This window comes from Typopeltis vanoorti, chromosome 15 (assembly GCF_054136105.1).
Source record: "Typopeltis vanoorti isolate ZY-2024b chromosome 15, IOZ_Tvanoo_1.0, whole genome shotgun sequence".
Taxonomy (NCBI): domain Eukaryota; kingdom Metazoa; phylum Arthropoda; class Arachnida; order Uropygi; family Thelyphonidae; genus Typopeltis; species Typopeltis vanoorti.
Genome location: NC_143563.1, coordinates 53,325,518 through 53,350,411, shown reverse-complemented (window position 1 = coordinate 53,350,411; position 24,894 = coordinate 53,325,518). Strand labels below are relative to the sequence as shown.

General features: G+C 33.0%; 1 protein-coding gene across 12 annotated transcripts in view; it reads left to right on the top strand.

Annotated features, from left to right (window-relative positions):
- The window catches only part of capt (adenylyl cyclase-associated protein 1), a 257,904-nt gene that overhangs the window by 221,018 nt on the left and 11,992 nt on the right, over window positions 1–24,894 (top strand). For all 12 annotated transcript variants that reach the window (XM_090404789.1, XM_090404784.1, XM_090404788.1 and 9 more), the window contains 2 exons: window positions 6,204–6,327; window positions 14,941–15,023. In XM_090404789.1, the coding sequence (XP_090260915.1) occupies window positions 6,204–6,327; window positions 14,941–15,023 (207 nt within the window). The remainder of the gene's footprint in view (window positions 1–6,203; window positions 6,328–14,940; window positions 15,024–24,894) is intronic.

The window sequence follows — 24,894 nt, the reverse complement described above, 5'->3', positions numbered from 1 at the left end:
TCCTCAGGCAGTCTATCCTTCACTGTCCACTGAAAGCCTACACATACTGGCCAATATAAACATGTTAACTCTTATCACCCTTCTCATAAACTTGGAGTCATTAACACCTTCAACAGAGCTAAAACAATTTTTTGTAATGAACAAGCTCTTAAACAAGTTTCAGATTATTAGCAATACATTTATAAATAACGGCTATAGCAAAACTACCATTAATCAAGTTCTTCATAAATTGCATATAATATAATTACAGTAAAACCATAGCTATCCCATACATTAAAGGATTATCAGATAAAATAAATAAAATTCTACACCACCATTGCAATCTTAATGCTACTTTTAAACCACCTATAAAATGAATAAACATATTCAACTCCTCTAAGGATCCTATCTATTTAAAAACATTAAATTTAACAATTTTGGTGAAGTAGGCTTCTCAGATCATGTTCTTAACACCCTACAATAAATTGATTGGAAAAGACCTGTTCTTTACATCATACAAAAAACCTGGTATGAATGCAAATTAAAAGAAGCCTGTGAAATTTTGATCAACCATCTTAATCTTAATAATAATGGTGGCATAAAAATCCCAAGAATTTAGGTGGAACACTTTCAGCCCACTTAAGTCTTTGAGTTTTCCAGAACTGTTACTTTAGGACTCTAAGCAATAATTTCAGTTCTTATTGGCCATCTATATTATTTTGTTCTAATTTATGTGAGAGCATGTTGCTCTCTAGCTTAATGTCTCTTATTGATTTGTAACCAAATAGAAAATAATAGAACTCTAGCTTTGATGTGGTAAGGTTTTTTTCCCCCATCAGAAGTCAGGTCAGTAGTTTTAACGGTTGACCAAATTACTGTGACTTTAGCATACTATGTAAATTATAATGTAGCTTGTTTCTTTGTGTATACTCGAAATTATGACTTTGATCTGAAGGTTGAAATGTCGAGTGATTGTTTTGGTTTATATTAAAATGAAAGGAAGTATTACTGTAACATGGTAGTTGTTTCTGTAATTTTGAATAATGAATGGAGTTCTGTTTTTCTCTCTTTTGACAGACAACTTCACATGTTTCTCTGAATAAATCAATTTTTGTTTAGGGCCGTTGAATCTCCAAGTTTTGGTTATTGTTTTCAAATTCTTTCAATTTTTCTTGAATGATATTTGTGTATTTGAGTACAGTTCATCCCTGAAAGCTACTCAACTTTGATTATTTTAAAACTTTCTTACATGCACTCTTGTTTTCAGTAGGAAATTCAATTTTATCCTACTCAAAACTAAATAATGATCACGTCCTATTTCAAATCTTCGGTATCCTCTTGTGTCCTGAATCAGTGGGAAAACATTGCTATCAAGTATAGCATAATCTTTTCTTATTTCTTGCATCTTCTCTCCATGTGAATTTGTGCACATTTTTATGTTGGAACATGGTGTTAGTAATAACTAGTCCATGTCTTGAACAGAAATCCAGCAGGCACTTATTATTAGCTTTGCTGTTTTCTCCAACTTTTACCAAAACATTTTTATATGTCTGGTAATCATTTCCTGCTCTGCTGTTTAGATCTCTAATGAGGACGAACAATGACTTTTCCTTTGTCATTGTTTCAGCTGCCTTCTCTGATGCCTCAAAAAATTTCTCCACTTTTTCCTAGAGCCTTCTGTGGTACCACAGGCACAAATAAGTCTCACTGTCCGGTTCCTCATTCTGATATTTGTCTACATCACTCTACTTAATATTTTGCTCCCATTCAAGAAGATTATCTTCATATTTAGTGTTGAATTCTATAGCTACTCTGATTGTTATTGCCTGAATATAACATTTAGTATTTGTCACTTAGAAAGATCTCACCTGTTTTTGACTTCTTTTGTTTCAGTCACACCTATTATGTTGATCTAGTACTTATCTAATTCTTCTGCTAGTTCCATTTCTTTTCCATTGATGCTTCTTACGTTGACAGTACCAATCTTGAATGCTGCTGATGTTGAGTTGGGATGTGTTCTGGGATTTATTTCAGTAGCAGAGTGTACTGTTCGACCTGGTTCCCTAATGAAAACAATAGTGAGCCTTGTTTAACTGGGCAATGAAATTCTGTCATATTGTACCATCATTTTACATTGTGATTTTTTTAATCTAAAAAAAAGGTTGGCTCAGTCCCAAATTGTAGCCCATCCTCTTTTGTTCATTATCCAGATAAATACCTAACAAGGTGCACCACAAGAAGTGAAGATTGGATATTAAGTCAGAAGCCCTGGTTGGTTCTCTGCATTCCTTAAAAGGCTATATGGAGGTCTCTTCCCAGTTATACAGCTTTGACCCTTAAGCAAACCCTAAATAAATGTAGTTGTGTTAAACTTCCTAAGATTTGCAAAACATTAATTCTCAGCTTTAGTTTGAGTGTTAATTAATACTCATGAATCCTCCTGCCCAATAGTCAAAACTAGCTACCAGCATACCCAATATGAATCTCTGACATATTCCACTTATTTTATGTTTAAATCTAATTAGGAACTTAAATAATCACACTTTATTTAAGTATGATTATTTAATATATGAATATATATTAAATAATCATATAAAATCATATATAATATCATATAAAATATATGAATATTTTAATAATATACCTTTATTAAAGCTAAACATTAATTCTTAGCTTTAGTTTGAGTGTTAATTAATACTCATGAATCCTCCTGCCCAACAGGTCAAAACTAGCTACCAGTATACCCAATGTGAACCTCTGACATATTCCACTTTTTTTGTGATTAAATCTAATTAGGAACTTAAATAATCATACTTTATCCCTAATATATCTTTATTTTATCCCTTTCCTAATAAAGTTTTGAGTAAAATTCTGTAATTTGGTCTACAATAAATGCAACAGATTTCATCAACTTTGTGTTCATAAAGTGATGTACAAGATATAATGATAGTATAAAATATTTCATGACCTAGTTTCTAATCGGAAGTTTTCTTCCATATGGTTCTCTTATTTGTCAGATCTTTGATTTGACTAGCTCTTACATTTTGATCTAAGCCACTCCTTAATTCATCATCCCACTATATCTTGTCCTTCCTTTCCAAGAAAAGTGTGACCTCACTAAACTTGTCTTTGTTGATAATTTCACAATACATCGGCTAAGAATATTCAGCACAATTGAAAAACCATGCTGAATGTTTCTAATTCAAAACCAGTGATAGTATAAAAGAAAATTATCATTAAACAGATAACACTAACTACTTGCATTAACTAGTGTATATGTATCTGTTGCATGTCAAGAAGTCTAGCTCAGTAACAGTACTGACCATTGGCTTGACTTTGATTGGATGTTGATTTTGAAATTCCTTACCAGGTAAAGAATGAGGATTTGAAGCGATGATGGAAGAGACGTGTAATTGTCAGGAGGAAATGGCCTCAAGGATAGCTATTGATTCCTCTACAGACATTTGTAATCAACGAACCTACATCTGAACTAATATATCTGATGGAGAAATTTGCATATCTGAAAGGGGTTCTCTACAAAATGGGTTGAGTTAAAAGAGTTTGAATGTTTGATATGAGGCTTGAGAAGTTTTGATAGGTGTTTAGAAAGAAAATATGTAGGAGAGCTATACCATCCAGTATCAGATGGAGGAAGATGTCTGCTTTATGTACATTAGGCAATCCATACAATCTGGGAGTGATTGGATGTCTTGACTTAAGTTGTATTTTAAGATCTGTAAATTCAATAAATAAATAAAAAAAAACTTAAGACATCTGGTCACTCCCAGGTTGTATGGCTTTTGCCACTTTCAAGATTGGTTTTGGATGTGGTAATAATTTGCTTGCACCTGTTTCAGCTTTATCATAAATAGGAAAACAAAATGATGATTTCCATATCAATGAGAATTGCATCAGTGATAAGTTCTTTGCTGCCGTTTGCAGGGAACTCATCATTGATACAAATGGCTGGGGCAGAAAACAATAATAAGAAAATAAAGCATAGAGATATGAAGATTGTCCAGCTTGGCATAATACAAAATAACATAGATGAGAGTATTTGTGCAAGTGTTTCTCTATTAGAGAAGAAATCAACTCTAGATTATGGTCTGAATTGCCTACAGGGCAAACATTATCCATGGTACTAAGGAGCACATGAGTGGGGGGGGGGTAAAGTTATTAGATATACGTATTCACAAGAATAAATAATTTTTAGTATTGTAAATATTCTAAGCTAACTGGTCATCAAGAGTATCAGCAAAATCACAAGGTGAAGCCAGAACAAAGAACATTAATCCTATTTACAGAGCTTAGGAACATGCTGGAATGCCACCATGTTGTGTAGCTACAAAATAAAAAGAGATTACAATTAAAACCAAAATTAAAATTATTTGAAATAAAAATTAACAAGATTTAGATAAATAAATCCTGATGTGGTCATGTGTATGTGTGGCTAATATTGTTTGAAATAATCTATTGTTGACATTCTACTTTGTACAACTTCCTACAATGACAATAGCTTGATAGCTGAAATATTTATAAATAAAATGTTATATCATTATTTGTGTTTTATATTAAAAGTAAATTCATTATTATGGCACAAGTTCCTCTGAAAATGAAAATGTATTGAATCATCTTGAAATTTTCATTGCATATAATATTACACTATATGTAATATTACATGGCATTACACATTTAGGTAGTGGGAAGCTCCTTTTCTTTCAAGTTTTCAGATGATCAAAGAATACTGTGAAGAAAGGTCTGTGATGATTAACAAACCACCTGGTCATTCTCATTATACATCTGAGAACATGGCTCTTGATCTATCTCTAATCCAGAGTATTTTAGTAATAAGGTGTAACACCTTTTTGCTACTTGTATATGGAAATATGACTTCTCATTACTTCAACCTTGGTATCACTCCCACTGATGGAACCTCAATAAAGGTTGAAACTGGTCTGGGTAGTGACCCTTTCCATAATGCATAGCAATATACATGTCCATAAGGATATATGTTTTGCATTATGGGATACTAAGGTAATTGATGTGAAGTCATTAGCCTCTATATACAAGTAACCCACTCCTGAAGAGACTTCACGCATAAAGTTTGTTTGCATACGCTTGGATAAAGGATGAAACTGAGAATATAATTTCTTGGCATCTTTAATTTTTAGAGAACATAGCTCATTTGTTGGAATCTGTGGAACACAGTACTAGGAGATCTGCATACAATACAGACATTCTGTATTTTACACATGCCTGAGAGAAGTTGGCAGATCTTAGATGTTGACTAATTTTTCTATATTTGAAATTCATATTTTGCAACAGTTCACTACTCAGTGTTGTAATCAGCTTACTGTAAAAGACAATGAATCACATTTCCACTTAACTGTTAATATCAAGATTTTAGATACTGGACCACATGAAAATCCTCTTTGTGACTCAGCTGATGCAACACTAAATGTTACATTAGCTGTAGACCTTGTCGGTTTGAAAGTCAAGATGGGCAAGTTTTTGCATTTTTTAGGCTACAATTACATATTCAACTAGAGCTTGAAAATCTGTAGTTGCATCAAGATGGCATTTCAGTTCACTTATGACATAAAAATTTTCATCTTGTGTGAATGAGTGAGTGAGTGGTTTCTTGTTATGGTGATATGCACTGGTCTCTTTACTAACCTATCCTCTCTGCTCTTCTCTACTTTGAGGATACATGAAGTTCAGTGTGTGTGTGGCAGCCAGCCACAAACTTGAATGAACTGAAAATGTGAATCAAACAAAAATGGCAACAATTATGGAAGAAATTTTCAGGTCACAAATTTCTCCATTCAAGTGAAAATGATGTGTTTTAAACAAAATAATTTTTTAAGAAAGCTATTTCATTTAAAATTGCTTTATTCTTTCTGCTATGCCTTTTATAAATGCACTATTAAGAATACAGTTGATCTTTTATTTTAATTTTCTCTATGGCAGAAAACTTAAGAAAGACTCTTGGTATAAAAATCCTTATGCTTTCAAATTGTTCAATTTGGGTTCTGAATTTTCTTTTGAAATCTGAACAGACTTGCTGCTAGGGAGGGGTTGGTTCTATTATATTTTTTGAAAAATTTTACTTAAGAGTAGTTATGTTATTTTTGCTTATTGTGAATGTGCATTATAAGATATTTGAAATGATTTTCAAAAACTTTCTCTTGAATGCTTAATTTTTGGCTTTTTTTTTTGCTTAGGATTACCAAGTCAGTAACAAGAATATCATCATTTCGGAAACTGAAATGAATCAATCTGTTCATTTATATCAGTGTACTAATAGCATAGTCATGGTTAAGGGCAAGATCAATTCCATTACCTTAGGTAACTGGTATTAAATATTTAATCCAAATTTCAGTTTGTTCACAGTATTTCTTTTCTAGTTCTGTAAAATATGTGCATAGCATGAATTGTCAGATTAGATTTGGGAAAAAAAAAAAAAAATTCTTATCTGACAGTTTAAATTTTTTTTTATTAGTTTAATGAGTAATATTATTACAGAAGACATTCTCTACATTTGTACTCAATAAATAGTTTTAGGTTTTAACTGATATCATTCATGCACAAGTTAACAAAAAAACTGTTCAAGTTAAATTTAATGACTTATATTATGTAGCATGACTGTTGTCAGAAAAGGTTAAAAAAATAAATAAATACAAATTTAGCATTACAATAGCTTCCCCCCCCCTTATCTGTGAGGGAGATACATTCAAGACCCACCCTGCAGATAGTACTGAACCCTATATATACTATGTTTATTTCTATACATGCATACCTATGATAAAGTTTAATTTATAAATTAGTACAGTAAGAGATTAGCAACAGTAACTAATAATAAAATAGAACAATTATAACAATATATGTAATAAAAGTTATGTAAATAGAAACTTAGCAACCTCAGCATAAGATGTTTTTTCTTTCCTTATGAAGTCACGAACTTGTACCTTTTCACTTAAAGGTAGTGTTTTACAGTTGGTATCAAAATTACCAGTCACTTCTCTTGCATTTGAGCCATTAAGTAAAATAAGGGTTACTTGAATACAAGCACTGTGATAACATGACATTCGATCTGATAACCAAGACAGCTACTAAGTGACTAACGGGCAGGTAGCATATACAGTACAGCATGGATATGCTGGACAAAAGGATAATTCACGTCCTGGGTGTGACGGTGCAAGATTTTATCACACTACTCTAAAACTTAATTTAAAACTTATGAATTGTTTCTTTCTGGAATTTTCCATTTAATATTTTTGGACTGTGGTTGACTGCAAGTAACAAACTGCAGATAGCAAACCTGTGCATAAGGTAGGTTTGCTGTATAGACACTAGAAGGAAGAGATCCTGCCAAAATTTTCTGTTTAATTCAAATAACATAATCATTATTGATTTATCACAAGTGATGCCATTTCTTGCTTTAATTCTTAAACTGCAGTGGACTGTTTACATGATTTCTGTAGTCATTGTTTTTAAAGAAAGAATCCCATGAAAGTAATATGAATTTAGGTCTGAGATTTATTCTTATTAGATATTTACAAAAACTAATTTTTTTTTTTGTTTTTACTGTCAGTTGTCCAAACTGCACTTGAATGTCCCAATTTATGAATAAAATATGAATGAGTTTTAACTAAATAAAGAACATTTACTTAGTACTAATTAATTACTTTAATTTGGCAATATTTCATATCTGAATATATGGTTAGAAAAATAAAATGTAGTAAAGTTTGACATACTCAAATCCTTACTAGTTGACATGCTGGCCTGCATGGACGAGTGGTTAGTGTATCTGCTCTCGGGCCAAAAGGCTGCAGGTTCGAATCCCGCCATGGGCATGGATGTTTATGATTGTCTGTGAAAATACTAGTTGTGGTAATGGGTGGTAGATGGCGTTGGTGTAGATCAGGGTTTCCCAAACTGTGTTCCACAGAACACTGGTGTTCCGTGGAAAGTGAATAAGTGTTCAGTGAAAAATTATCAAAATTAATATGAGCCTGGAATTGATTTAAATGCTGCAACAAGTTCAAACAGTGGAGATTGAACTGCCCACTCAGTCTCCAAAAGTTAGATAGGGCTAAATGGCCTCGCCTACTCCCATTTACGGGAATAAAAAGGCGTTAGTTGATTTTTTTTTTTTAACAAGTTCAAACATGTTTGAAAATCAGGTGCTACTCATTTTGCATGTAGATTGTGCGATTAAGGCCAATGCACACTGAGCTTGACTCAGCCATTCACAGCGGTCAACACCCCCAAGCACAAGTGAAGTACAGGGTATCTAGTCTAGGAAACATGTGGTCGCAAGCAAGGTTGATGCGATGCGATACAGCCTGCTTCGGCGATAGTGTGTGCTTAACTTTACATTGAATACGAGACTGATGATACTTGACTCTAACTAAGGTGTTCAGTTAAAATTTCAGGATTTGTGAAGTGTTCCATCTTAGGAAAAATTTGGGAAACGCTGGTGTAGATGATGATGGTAATTGTGGTTTGTTGTGGTTGGTGGATTGAGTGGTGGAGATGGAGAGTTGTAGAGCAAGTGCCTTCCCTTGATGAGTCTTTGGACTCTGTGGAGGTGTCATGTAATAATAATAATAAAAAAAATTTCTGTGATTTCTGTCTGTTCTATCATGGCAGACCTGCATAATAAGAGGTATTGTTCACTATGTTCTAATGTTATGGGAGAGGGAAGCAAAATGGTGTATCAAATACAGAGGACTCTCACTTTAAAAAAAAAAAAAAAAACTGAAAATTCTCAGTTGAAGCCCCCATAGGCACAATGCTATTCTAAAGAAAATTCATACTACCACTATAGTGAGAATTGACTGTATCCTCTTCTTAATGAGTTTCTCATATCCTTGATATTGAAAGGTAGTTAAAATATAATAAGTGAGATGTTTAAGAGTCAAAGCTGTATAACTGAGAGGAGACCTCCACATAGCCTTTAAAGGAATGCAGAGAACCAATCAAGGCTTCTGACCTAATGTTCATTCCTCACCTTCTGAACAGTGAAAAGTCAGCTACTGGAACAAATCCTGAAACACACCCCAACTCAACATCACCAGAGTTCAAGATCAGTCCTATCAACATAAGAAGCCTGAATGGCAAAGAAATGGAGCTGGCTGAGGAATTGGATAAGTATCAGATCAGTGTAATAGGGGTGGCTGAAACAAAAAAGACAAAAACTATTCAGATCTTTCTTAGCAATAAATACAAAATGTTATATTCAGACAATAACAATCATGGAAAAGGAGTAGCTATAGTATTCAACACTACGAGCTAATCTTCTTGAATGACAGACAATATCAAGTAGAGTGATGTGGGCAAATATCAGAATGGGGAACTGGACAATGAGATTTAATTGTGCCTATGGTTCTACTAAGGTAGAAGTGGAGGAATTTTTAAAGGCTTTAGAGAAAGCAACTACACAATGAAAAAATAAAAGTTGGTCCTTTGTTGGAGATCTAAATAGCAGAGTAGGAAACGATTGTCAGACATACAGAAATGTTATTATCTGAGACTTCCAGGGAATCAAGCACTCATCAAGTGAGGCTATAAATCACCCAAACCAGCTATCATACCTTCCCTTAAATTCATTCACATTAGATGCACTCACTACCCTTAATGACAAATTTTTTCCAATCACTCACTGCTCTCTGGGAGAAAAACTTAGCTCTTACCCCCTTTTTAACTGTGAACAAACTTAACTTTCATGGATTCCCCTGTGTTCTCTCACCACCTTCCATGTAACGAAAAATTTCATCAGTTGATATCCTATAATACCCATTCAAAAGTTTATAGACCTCTATCATATAACACTCTTTCTCCTGTTAATCAGAGTCTGCAATCCACATACTCTCAATCTGTCCTCATAATCTAAATCCCATAATCCGGATGTAATTTTTAAACTCTTCTTTGTACCCTTTCTACAGCTTCTTTATCTCTTTGGAACCTGGCAGACCAAATCTATGCACATATTTTGGGGAAATTTGGAGAAAAGAGCAATGCTATATTCATATAATAAAAATTCATGGAGATAGTTTATTGAATAAAAGTGAACTGAGTTCTCTTTTGTGCCAAATAATAAATGTCAGATAGTTCATGAACTTCAAAAAGAAGTTTGCTTATGTATTGCCCGAACTGTTTCCTTGGTCTTCTTTTTCCTCTCTGTCCATTAGTTGACCTGTAGAGAGCAAGAGTAGTGAATATAGGTGAAAGTGGATATCTAAGTTGATGTCCCAAAAATGTAAAATTAATTTAAAAAAAAAAAAAAAGAGAGAGAGAAAAAAAATCCTTGTACTATAGTTTTACAACCTTTCATGGGTATGAGACTGCCACCTAGTCTGTAAGGAATATGGGTAACTGACTGGGGAGTTTTTGACTAGGCAACCAGGTCTGCTTTTACACAGACCTTAACATTTTTCTGATGACTTGTTTCTAGGAATTTTTTTATGTGATATTGACTTTTCCAGTATCTTCTCAAGTCCAACATGAAGTTCTGATTTTACTCTCCTTGCAAACAACTTTATCCCATTCTTCTTGTGCTCAATTAGTTTTCTTCAGATTTTGCCACCAAGTGTCCAAAGTTTCATTCTTATTTTGAAAATTTTTTTTCCAGTAATATCTGTATATTGCAGTCTACATTTTATCGTATGGAACTGCTGGCCTTTGATTCTTTTTAAAACTTTTATACGTATTTTTCTTTTTTAGTATGATATTCCTTTTTATCCTGCTCAAAACAAAATGATCACTTCCTCTTTCAAATTCTCTATATGCTTCTGCTGAATCAGCATAATGTATCACTATCAGCAATAACATAGTCAATATGAGTTTTCCTAATTTCTTGTGTTTATCTGTCTCAATCAAATTTGTGCACATCTTTATGCTCAAACACTGTTATTAATAACTAATCAGTGTCCTGAACAGAAATCTAGTAAGTACTGACCATTATTGTTAGCGTTGCTAAAATTTTCCCAAAACATTTTGTCTGAGATTCATTTCATGTTAAGATCTCCAGCAGGAACCAACTTTTTGTCATCCATCTCTCCTCTCTCTCTCTCTGTCTCTCTCTCTAATAATTAAAAAAAACTAGTAAAATCTTTTGTGGAACGATAGGCACAAATATTGTCCAATTTCTCATTTTGAAGTTTGTCCCCCTCACTGCAAATTGCCTGCCATTTAAGAAGTTTATCTTTGTGATGTTTTAATCTTTGTCTCTCAAGGATTAGTCACTAATTATCTTGCCATAGTACTTCTTTTATTCAACTACTAGTTTCACTTCTTTTCTGTAAGTACTTATGTTGATAGTACCTGCTTTCAATTCTTCTGTGATTGGGTTTAGTCCAGTAGCTGACTTTTCACTGCTTGCTTTGGTTTTCTGGCAAAAGGAGTGGAAATGTCTTGTTTTACTCCCATTTTTTTTGTGATTTCAGCTAATGCAGAATACAGTTTGGTCTTAATGCAAAATTTGCCAGCTAATCCTCATATTTTGTGTCTGGTGATCATACCTAATACTGGATGCATCACAAGATGAGGACAACATAGGATCCAGAAGCATTTGTCTGTTCACATTTTCTGCTTATTTTCATAGTCTGTCTTTTTTTTATTGCTGATTTTCATACTAGATTTTTTACAACAGTTATTTAATTTAGTCAGGGAATCCTACAGATTTGTATTGTATCTATATAGAAATATAACATTTGTGTAAAGTGAAGAGTTGAAATTAACAACTTCAGTTTTGATATCAGGTTTAATACTACTTCATAATGTGATCCATATAGATGATGAATAACAGTGCAGATAATGTGCACCCTTGTCTCATCCCTGATTTTACATTAAATTATCTTTATTTACCTCTTTCAATTCTAACTACTGACTTCACAATTCAAATATTGTCTATTGCTTGATATAATGTTCCATTTACACCATATAATTGTAGTGTTTTGAACAGCTTTTCTCTTATCACCTTGTCATGTGCCTTTTCCATATCTACAGAACCTACATACAGATTATTTTTACATTTCCATGGTTTCTCAACTATTTGTCTTAAAGTGAAAATGCAATCATAAACAATTTCTGTTTGGCCAGAACCCAGCTTGTAGATCTCAAAGTTCCCATCCATAAATTTTCTTAATCTTTTCTCAAATATGCTTGCATAAATTTACCAGGAACACTCAATACAAAGAAATTCTTCCGTAATTCTCACATTGTTTTATTTCCTCTTTTATATATAAATAAATATATAGATAGGTACTGAGAGCTTTACTCCAATCATCTGGAATTTAACCATCTGAACCCTCTATCTAGGCCTGAATTATTCAGTGTAGCCATTGTGAAATTTTTATTTTTTAAAACCTTCTTACACACTTTCTGTTCACTATAATATTCAGTTTTATCCTACTCAGAACAGCCATCTTATTAAATTAAATTTAAATTAAATTCCAATCATCTGGAATTTAACCATCTGAACCCTCTATCTAGGCCTTCTGAATTATTCAGTGTTGCCATTGTGAAATTTTTATTTTTTAAAACCTTCTTACACACTTTCTGTTCACTATAATATTCAGTTTTATCCTACTCAGAACAGCTAGTGATCACTTCCTATTTCAAATTCTCTGTGTACTCTTATGTCCTGAACCAGCATAAAGATATTGATATCCACAATAACATACTCAGTACTGCTTATTTCTTGCGTCTTTTCTTCATGTGAAGTTGTGCTTATCTCTATATTGGAACTTGGTGTTAGCAAGGACTAGTCCATGTCCTGAAAAGAAATTCAGCAGGTACTTAACATTATTATTTTAGCTTTGCTCTTTTGTCCAAATTTTCCCAGATATCTTTTTTATATGACTGGTAATCATTTCCCTACCCTACTTTTTAAATCCCCAACAAGGACCAACTTTATAACTGCTTTTCCTTGATCATTACTGCCTGAATATAATATCGTTTGTTGCTTAGAAGAATCTCACCCCTTTTTTGTCTTCTACTAGTTCCATTCCTTTTCCATTGATGCTTGTTATAATGATTGTACCAACAATCTTGAACTCTGCTGATATGTTGAGTTGGAGTTTGTTCCATTAGTTGACTTTTTGTTGTTTGTCTTTGTTCCCTAATAAAAACAGCAGGGACTTAGTTAAATTGAACCCTAGTCAGAGGGTTCAATTTAACCAGGCAGCATCCTAGCCAGCATCATATTCTTTCAGGTTGTACCATTTTATTTTGATTTTAAGCCAGTAAGAATACAGTTGGTCGGCTAAATCCCAGATTGCCAGCTCATCATCATTTGTTCATTCAGTATCCAGATAGATACCTATTAATGGGATGCGCCACAAGAAGGTGAGAATTGAACATTAGGTCAGAAACTCTGTTCGGTTCTCTGGATTCCTTATGGCAGTCTACTACCCGTTTATCTTCCTTTGATCTTAAGCAAACTCCAAAATAGGTATATGATGTAGAAATGTTAGAAAGAAGAAGCAAAAAGCAAAAGATCAGCTAATACCTTTTTATTCCCTTATAGGGAGTAGGCTAGGCCGTTGTAGTCCTATCTAACGTTTGGGGACCAAGTGGGCCAATCTCCACTGGAGCAAATCAGAGATAGCTGGCCCAAGCTTATCACTAATTAAGCAGCCTGCAGTGAAGATATGGCACAATAAGTGCCACCGTCTTGTTCTCCCTAACACAATATTTTTAATGTCTGAAATAGTATGGCTTCTGCAGTAGATTTTCTTGAGTTTCTGGGAGACAAAAAACCTCTTGCCTGTGCCAGAGATTGACTAACTCAGAAACCAGTCATAAAAAGGCTTAGTTAAAAGTTCCTCTATTCGGCGACTAGACTTGAACTCGAAGTCTATCTTCGAGCGATTTAGCATGGTGGAGTGCAAACACCACTTCCACTGAGCTACACAGGCTCTAGAAGCAAAAGATAAATATATATATAAATTACTGCAGTTAGTAGTGCTTTAATAAAGTAAGAGCTGACTATGAGATATGACAGACCAGAGTGGAAGAAACATCCTATAAAATGAGTAATGAAATAATGGTTGTTGGACGATCATTGAATCTACTGTTGGTTTAATAAATTTACTCATATATACTTATCATGAGATTTGTTAGTTTATAATGCATTTCAGGGGGAAAAAAATCTTTTTATATATTTTATAAAGTACTTGTAAAATAAATAAATTTTTTTGAAGGGCTTCTCTAAGTCATTTTTAATTTATATATAATTTTTAGTAGATAATACTTTGGTTGGCTTGTCAAAGAAGTTATTTGACATCTTGTTATTTTAAAGTGAAAGCTGCACAATTCTGCTTTGAATAATAGGAATGGTTTCACAGTCTTAAAAATACAATATATAAGTTCTTTTCGCTATACCCTTGGTATTAATAATTTGGTCTACCTACTCGCTGATGAGACCTCAATAAAGGTCAAAACCAGTCTGGGTAGTGACCTCCCACCATAATGTATAACATCATCCATCTCCTAGGAGATGGATTTTACATTATGGGAAATACTAAGAATAGTGATCAGAGCTTTATCCACGAGTTGCCCTAGTTTGTACTACTTGCTTTAGCTTACGCTAGTAGTCGCCAATACTTTTATAGTTACTATATTCGGCATGAAACTCTTTGATTCCGATCTTTGAGTTTCTTATATTCGGTTTTGAAACAATGCGGGATTTAATATCCCCTTAATTTAAATAATTAAAAATACAATTACTTAAGAAAAGTAGATATTAAAGATCAATGCAATATCAAGATAAATATAATAGTATTGAAATTTTAATACTACATAACAGTATTACATAGTATACTTTTTTCACATATATTAGCATTATATGAAATGTAATGAGTTGAATTATTTTTATTTCACTATTGTAAAATAAGGAAATTTGAGGATAATTTAGAGGGCTGTTTTATATAATTAATATTTCTTATTTTTTAGATTCCTGTAAAAAAACCTCAATAGTATTTGATGATATAGTTTCTTTTGTGGAATTTATCAATTGTCAGAGTGTTCAAGCTCAGGTATGTATAATTTTTCTAACAGTAACTGATAGAAAAGAGTCTTAAAGAAGCAAATATGAAAGTAATTTTATGGATTTTTTTTATTTTTTTTTCAATTTAAAAACACAATTCTGTTTTTCATGGATTTGTTCTGATGCAAAAAAAATTGTCTGTGGTCAGCACACTTCTACCATCAGTTAGGTAGTCTGAGTCCATGACTATTGAACTGAGCGTCTTGTTTATAGAACAATACCTTCTCAAATGTACTTTATAACAAAAGGTTTAACAATTCAAAAATGTTGAAGGGGAAAAAAAATTACTGTATTACAAAACTTCACAGCTTATATTTCTCTCATATAATACTAGCATTCTCAAAGCAACAGAGACTGAAAGTAACCAGTGTAAAAAAAAATCATATTTTAAGTGATTATGATATCTGTTGTTAAATAAGTGTGGTAGGATATTAAACTTTGATGTTCATTTTTTGAATAAATGAACTATTTCTCAAATGCAAGAGAGATTGATAGAATCAGTTTTATTGAAATTTTAGTTGATGTAGAAAATTTTCACAGAATCCTTTGAATAATCTTGCAAATTTACAAAAACTTCAGTGGATTTTTTGTTTAGTCATTTAATGCATTAATATTAATGCCAGCATACCAAGATGACAGAAATGGAATAACCTGATGTAATTCTTATGTTCTTTATGTTTAAACTCAGCTAAATACACAGTTTGACCATAGTCGTTGATGCCATGCGAACAAGGAAGGCAATATACATCAGGAAGAGACCAAGGATGTACTTTGTCTTTTGAGGTAGTAAAAAGGAGCGAAAACAAGATATAGAAAATTGAGAATTTTTTTTAAAAAATTGCTGACACATTTTCAGAAATGTTTATAATGTATGAAACAATTCTTATATGTACACTGCTTGGAAAGAAGTCAACAGACACCCCCATGTGCAATGTGCATTGTGCCATGCAACAAGTCATGTTTGTAGCTGGTATAAATTGGAAGAATGTGATGCTCCTTAGTCAGTACAACTGCGTCCAGGTGAGGTGACTGCTAGAAGGGGAACTGACAGTTTGAAAGAGGTGTTATGATAGGATACCATGTCAGGCCTATCTGTTTGGCAAATTATTGACAAATTGGGCCATTCCAAGTCAACATTCAGTGATACCATTCTGAGATGGAAGCTGAAAGAGTCAACTGTAAGTGCTACCTGCAGTGGATGAACCTACGAAGCATACAATAGCAATCAATGGGAATTTTGGACCATTTTCCTGTAGGCATTACATGCTTACAGAAAAAATTGTCCACAATTTATCAAAAACCACACTCATTGAATGTAACCATAGTGTGCTATGAAGGATAATATGTAAAACTACCAGTCATTGGCCAACACATTGAATGCAGAATTCTGGGCTTCAACCAGAACAAATCTGCACAAAAACATTCAGAACCAATGCTCACAACAGATTTCCATGGTAGAATCACAATATGCAAGTCCCATATTACCCAAACCAACATGCAGCGTCGCCTTCATTGGTGCAAAGAGCAAGTACAGTGGGATGTGGAAACTTGGCGATGATTCCTACTTTGTAGTGTTTCTAGGGAACTGACCATTATCTCTTTTAGCAAGACAGTGCACCATATCATAAGGTTGCTGTTTTAACTGCATGGTTGGTGGTCATTGATGTCACCATACTTGACTGGTCTCCACAAAGTCCTGATCTCAACCCTATTGAACATCTGTAGGATGAACTGGAACATTGGGTGAGGTCAAGGGATGTCTGGTTTGCAACAGTCCAGGACCTCATTACATGCCTACAGGAAGAATATTCCAAAATTCCCATTGATCGCTATTGTATGCGTGTGGAAATTATGCATAGGATTGTTGCAGTTATTGCAGCAAAAGGAGGACCTATATCTTATTAAGGTAAGTGCCATTGCTGTTTGTTCCTCTCATTATGGTGTGTTGATATCTTTCCAAGCTGTGTATATCAGATTACTGCTTAGACAGAAAACTGCTTAATACAATAGACAATTGCTAGCAAAACTTTATGGACACCAGAGACATTGTTTATAACTCAAGATTTACTGTAAATTATCAGTAAAAATACTAACCCTCCTGCACTCCATTCTCAACAGAACAAAAGAGTTCACAAGAAATAAAAGAAATCGTCAAAAACAGAAGAATTAAAAAGAGAAAAGCAACAGCAATAATGAATTCATTGTGCATTAGTCAACCTGATGGCAGGAGAAAAGTAACAGACAGCTGGCATACTGATATTGTTCAGTTAGAACTGTAAATTGAGGAACTACTGCAAAATATACAGTATTTGTTTAATTTGAAGTTTAAAACTTATGAGATTAGTTTGGATAGCAACTCATTCTGTGTTTCAAAGACTATCTGTAAAATAATAACTATATTTCTGAATTAGAATTGACCTAAATGTTTGATTTTAATAGTAAAAACCTAAATTTTTACAGACACATTTTCAGTAGTTCATTATGAAAATTTCAGGTAAATGACATTAATTGTAGATTTTTATAATTTCATACTCTTCTGGTTCATATGCCTCCTATTAGTGTTTGTTCTTATGTTCCTTTGCATTCTCTTGTTAGATATTTATCCAGATTGTAATCAGTTACTAGGAAATTCAGTTCACTATAGTGAAAGTTTTCAGCTTTTATTGTTTGTAATAGTGAGCTTAAAATAGCATTGGTACTTAGGCAAGGATTTTCTGTAGTTCGTTATAGTACATCATTTTGTTATAGTGGTATTCACTATAATGTGCATTGTTGATTAATGATAGATATTTTATACCCATTTAAATAATCATTCCATATCAGATTAAATATATGTATTATATGTTCTCATGAACAGATAAACACAGATTTGATTTGCAAACAAAATAATTTTGCATTATCTTCTTTCAGAGTTACAAATTTTAATTAATAAATAATTCATTAATCTTAAGCCTTGTGGTTGATTAAAAGGAATAGCTCCATTACCATAAAACTTAGCTTTATGATAATAGAGCTATCGCTTTTTATTCCAATATTGATATCAGTTGTTTTTATTACTGTGTGAACTTTTGAACTTTAGTTAAAGACAACAGCATGAAAAAGGCATAAATTCTTTGTCTGTAGGAAAGAAGAAAAGAGAGAAAATTGTCATCAGAGAGAAGAGCTTATGAAAGAAAGAGTAAAAGTGGTTCTTGTTAGCAGCCTAAGCTACATATAGGAAAACTATCCTAGACATAGAGAAATTTTAGAAAAATTTGGAAAAAAGCATTAATAATAATGGAAATTATTAATATTCATTTTATAAATTATGGATTTTACAACCGTGTTATAAATAACTTTATTATCTCGATGTTTCGATCTTCATATCAAGAGCATCATCTGGAGCATTCACAATTATACTATACAAGCTGCATTACATTACAAACTGTAAGCTAGAGAAACAAATATTTGATCACATGTTATTCTACTGGCATGACCTTTAGTGGAGAAAAAAAAATTACATCAAGCTAGAATTTAAATAAACATTCTTTCTTACAGATAGTTTTCTTTCAGTAACAGTGATGTCCTATTTTTAGTATTACAATTGTTATTTTTGATTTTAAAAAAATTATAAATTACAACATGAATAAACATTCTTTCTTACAGATTTCTTCCTTAACAGTGATGTCCTATTTTTAGTATTACAATTGTTATTTTTGATTTAGGATCCTGGATTTTCTACAGTCCTGTTTATAGTTGTTCTTAGAGAGGAAGGATTCGTGGGACGAATATATGCTTTCCATATGTATGGGATTTTTAGACCATCATTATTGTTCAGATTGGGGTGGTTGATAACGATCTCACAGGATTCCTTAAATTTGCGTTGATACCATGTTTTGGTGTGATGTAGACAACTAGTGCTTTTCCAGTCAATTCTATGTAGGGTGTTCAGGGCATGATCAGAAAGGCCAGCTTCACCATAATTATTATATTTAATGTGTCGTTTATGTTCTTTTTGTCTGATGGGAATTGTGCATCCTGTTTCTCCTATATATGGTATGTTACAGGTGCAATAGATACGGTATACTCCAGGGTGGGCCTGCGGAGGGAGTGGGTCTTTGGATGAGTTGAGTAAGCTTTTTAATTTTGCAGGAGGTTTAAAGGTGACTTTGAGGTTATATTTTTGTAGTACTCTGTTTATTTTGTCTGATGTTCCTTTAATGTAGGGAATGGTTATAGTTTTATTGTAATCTGGTTTGTCTTTTTTATTGAGGTCAAACCATAGATGGCAGTAACATTCTGGAGAAAAACCAATTGATAGACTCAGCTATGATGTATGATGAAGTTGCCTGCAAAAATAGAAAAGTAAGATCCTTGTACACTGTGTGTGAGAGGGGCTTATTCTTTTTTTTTTTTTTTTTCTGGTAAGTTTCTCCAGATCAGATTTAATCAGGAATACCTAAGAGGCTAAGGAAAATTGTGAATTATTTTTTTCACTAGAGGTCATGCCAGTAGAATAACGTGATCATATCTTTGTTTCTCTAACTTACAGTTTGTAATGTAACGCAGCTGGTATAGTATAATTGTGTATGCTTAAGATGATGATCTTGATATGAAGATTGAAACGTCGAGATAATAAAGTTATTTATAACACAGTTGTAAAATCCATAATTTATAAAATGAATGCTGATCACTGTGTAACACTAAAAGAAAAGAAATCATTAATAGTTAAGAGTTAATAATAGAAATTATCTCCTAGATTTCTATTCAAAATAAAAGTTGGTATCTCATTCAAAAGAACCATTCAGATACAGGAACTTGCCTACTCAAATTATTAGGAATGAAAAAGTGAGTTTGAAAACTAAGGCCAAACCATAGATGGCAGTAACATCTGGAGAAAAACCAATTGATAGACTCAGCTATGATGTATGATGAAGTTGCCTGCAAAAATAGAAAAGTAAGATCCTTGTTCATTGTGTGTGGGAGGGGCTTATTCTTTTTTTTTTTTTTTCTGGTAAGTTTCTCCAGATCAGATTTAAGCAAGAATACCTAAGAGGCTAAGGAAAATTGTGAAAGATAAACTTTATAACATGTTGGGTTCTGACCAGATGGGGAGTGAAGTTTAGAAACAGATTTTATTTCATCATCATATTCCTGCCATGTACCCTCAAGGATACGATAGTACTACATAAAAAAAAATTACATCATTACTAACTTCCTATCTAAAATTATCCTCCAAATCAGTCTGTTACTTGTCAAGACTCCAACATTATCAGATCTTATATTTCTGTCGTCTAAGGCACTTTGTACCATAGCAATCCACCTATATCACGGTCTTCCTCTGCCAACCTGGCAGAGAACACTTGTTTTGCTAATCTTTCTACGCCCATTCTGTTTAAGTGACCATACCACCTGAGATTAGCTCTGCTAACGCATTCCTGGATGCTGACAATGTCAAGTTCTTTCCTAATATCCTCATTTTTAATATGATATTGCCATTGATGCCATCTGTTCACGCCTCTAATCTTTCTCAGGACTCTCATACCTGCGGTCTCTAGTCTTTGAAGTGTTTTACTTCTGACCCAGCTCTCAGATCCATAAGTTAAAACTGGTTTGAACACTGTCTTGCATACAGCTAATTTAGTGTTCCGACTGATTTCTCTCTTATTCCATATGAATTTATTCAACTGACTTCCCACCATACCAGCTTTGCTGATTCTGTTGTCTATTTCTATATTTAATTTACCATCTTCACTAAAAATTGTGCCTAAGTAGCTGAAATGTTTTACTTGTTCCACAGGTTCTCCATTCACAACTTAGTTGACATTTTCAATGATTCTGCCTATTTTCATTGTCTTTGTCTTTTTATTGCTGACCTTCATACCATATCTATTACAACAGTTATTCAATTTAGTCAGAGAATCTTGCAGACATGTAGTGGATTTATTTAGAAGTATAACATCATCTGCATAGAGCAAAGAGCTGACATTAACATCTCCAATTTTGATATCATTTTTAATACCACTTTCCTTCATAATGTGATCCATATAGATAATGAATAACGGGGGGGGATAATGTACATCCTTGTCTCACACCAGATTTAACATTAAACCATCTTCCTGTACTTCCTTCAATTTTAACTACTGACTTACAACTCAAATAAAGACTAAGTATTGCTTGATATAATGCCCCATTGACACTATATAACTGTAACGTATTGAATAGCTTCTCTCTTGGCAGCTTGTCACATGCCTTTTCCAAATCGACAAAACTTAAATACAGATCTTTGTTATATTCCCATGCTTTCTCGACTATTTGTCGTAAAGTGAAGATCTGATCCTGACCGCCTCTATTTGGTCTGAATCCAGCTTGTTCTTCACCAAGCTTTTCTTTCACAATTCTTCTCAACCGTTTCTCAAGTATACTTGCATAGATCTTGCCAGGAACACTCAGTAGGGAAATACCTCTGTAATTCTCACATTCAGTTTTATTTCCCTTTTTATATATGGGTACTATGAGAGATCTACTTCAATCATCGGGAATTTGTCCCTCTGTCCAGGCTTTCTGAACTGCAGTGCAGCCACTGTAAGACTTTTATACCACCATACTTCAGCATTTCTGGTCGAATATCATCTACTCCTGCTGCCTTTCCACATTTCAAGCCTGTGATAACTTTTTCAACTTCAAGTATGGATATGTATTCCTGACTGCATGCCTGGTCAGTGTTTTTTTATTTTAAGACAAATAATTGAAAAATCACAGGAATATAACAATGGTCTGTATTGTAGATCAAGAAAAGTATATGAAGCTGTAGAAACTGAAAAGCTGCTTAAAATACTACAGTTATATGGTGTAATTGGGATTTATCAAGCAGTACATAGTCTTTTGAGTTGTAAATCATCAGTTAGAATTGAAGGAGATACGTGAAGATGTTTTGATGTAAAATAGAGTTCAAGTGAAGGATGCACACTTCTCTGCTGTCTGCAAGGATAGAAATATAAGAAAATCATGGTGACACAAATCAGTCAGTAGGTGTGTGTGTGTGTGTGTCTGTCAAAGTAGCTAAATAAAAGTCATGGGAAGATGTTAGTAAGAATATGGAAGATAAATATCAGGAATGGGGAAAAATATTCTGGAGGCTATTGAAGAAGCTTCAAAATGAATGAAAGAGCACTACCGAACAAATTGGAGATGAGGAAGGTTGCATAAAAACTGAAGATGAGGATATTCTGAATGTCTGGAATTCAGAAAATGCTGAAAGAGGAATGCAAGAAAGGGTGCATAGTCTTTTGCTTGAGGTAGAAAAAATTATCAAAAGCCTGAATTGTGGGAAGCAGCTGAAGTAGATGATATTTGATCAGAAGTACTCAAAGATAGAAGTATAAAAAGTTTTGCAGTAGCTACACTGAATAATTCAGGTCTGATCAGAAGGTTCAATTCCAGATGATTGGAGTAGAACTCTCTCATAGGGACTATAAAAAAAGGAAATAAAGCCAAATGTGAGGATTAGAGGAATTTCTCTACTAAGTGGTTCTGGGTAAGCATACTTGATAGGTGTGAGAAATATTGTGGAAGAGAAACTGTGAGAAGAACAAGCTTGGTTTAGGCCAAATAGAGGTTGTCAAGATCACATTTTCACTTTATAACAAATGTTGAGAAATCATAGGAATATAACAAGGATCTGTACTTAAGTTTTCCAGATTGGAAAAGGCATACAACAGGTGCCCAACAAAAGCTTTCCAAAGCAGTGCAATTATATGGAGTAAATGGAAAATGATACAGAGCAATACAGTTTACTATTTAAGTTGTAAATCATGGTAGAATTGTAGGATGTACAAGAAGATAGTTTGATGTTAAATTAGGTGTGAGACAAAAGTGCACATTATCACTTGTTATTTAACATTTATGTGGATCATGTTATGAAGGAAAGTGGCATTAAAACCCCATAAAACCACAAAATTATACAATATCCCAATAATAAACTTTTATTCCTGTTCTTTGATTTGCTTGTTGTTTCAGTCAGTCAATGCAACAGTCAGTTTACCAATTAAAAATGGTTGTCACTTGCTAGAAATTAATATTAATAAATGAAACTATTTTTGATGTTTGCATAGAATGAGAATCTCCCCAACTTTTGGGATAGAGAGACGCTTGTTTCAATTCAGATTTCTTTAAATGTGTATTTGAAAATGAACTTGCCCTTCTAAAAATGGCAGTTCATTTTCAGAATGAGGTCAAACAGCAAAAAAATTGATATAATGAAACCAAAGAGAGTATTGGGGATAAATGAAGGAGACAGAGGACTATCCGTGGCAATGGATGTGTAACTCATACCAAGTATTTTGATCTCAGCTAACAACTTCACCAGGATCTTATTGAATTGAATAATCTGTTTTTGTAGGATTATAACTAATTTCTTGATAGGTGGAGGTATCCTGTAAAAGGCAGTCTATCTTTTTCTCATAGTCTGGCCTATCCATTAATATTACTACTTTTCATTTATCCGCTTTTGAAATAGATATGATTCTTTTTGTTTTAATGAAAGTAGTGCATGAAATTCAGTGGTAGATAAATTACATGCTTCTAAAGAGTGAAGCAGCAAGTTTAAAGTGTAGTTTATTAGCATGTTTGCTTGAAAGTCCTGATAGATTGCATTTGATAATGCAAAAAAATCAAAATATGGAATGTATTTAGACACGACAGCAAAATCATGGCCTTTAACTACCACACACTAGTCTCAACATTAGATACTGGGCATCCAGAAATGTTAATAATCCATTTATTAGTAAGTAGAGTTGTCAACAGTAAATTTTTGCTTTTGATATAATGCTTCATATTTTTATATTAGTCTGTGTGAATGTCTTTCATAAAAGCTGATTAGTGATTGTTTAGAAGTATGTAGAATAATATCTAGTAATTGTCATCTAGAGTAGCTGACATCTCTGTTTCAAGATCTGAAAATAGTTATTTCAGATATTTTTATTTGAAATATGTTAGATGTTAAATCCTATAGCTGCTCAAGTTGGTTCCATATCAAGGAAAAACTTGCAGTAGTATAAATTATCTCTCATTCTCACTATAACAAACTTGTTTATTATCACAAACCACTTAAATCCTGGCTATGCTCTATAACAGTGGTGTTCAACCTTTTTTACTACGTGAGTTACTTTTGTATAAAAAGTTATTTGGCGATCTACTCTCTTATATAGATCACGCCCCCCCCCACCTGATATCTGATTACGCACAAATAAACAACTTAAAAAAAATACACAACTAAAAACTTTATTTGTGTATTTAAAAATATATTTATCACTTTTAATTATTTTAATGCAACAAAAAAAAATTATTATTCCAATATATATATATATATTGGAATAAAATATTTATTTCTCTATTTTGGAAAAACCAAAGTTAGGAAAAACAACAGATTGATTACAAACTCACAAGTTACAGGAAATGCTGGTTGATTAAAAAAAAAATTAATGTGAAATTTGGCATTGTTTGGACCTCGCAATATTTTCATAGTCAAGTTGACAATGAAATCGCAGACAATGATCCAAGTGATCATTTGTAATTTGGTTTCTTAATTGATTTTTTATGATGGTCATATTTGAAAAAGCAGATTCTGACAAGTATGTCGTTCCAAAACATGACAGAATTTTTCGCGCAATATCAGTTAATATTCGGAATTTTTCATGTGCATACTTCCAAATGACTTCATTGTTTATTGATTTTAAATGTAAACTATTCTGAATGTTTATTATCTCAAGTTCTACTTCAGTTCGGTTTATATCAAACAGCCCACTAATTTTATTTGAAATTTCTGTGATGTTCACAGAAATTTCAAATAAAGTTTTCTTGAAATGGATTATTGATAAAAG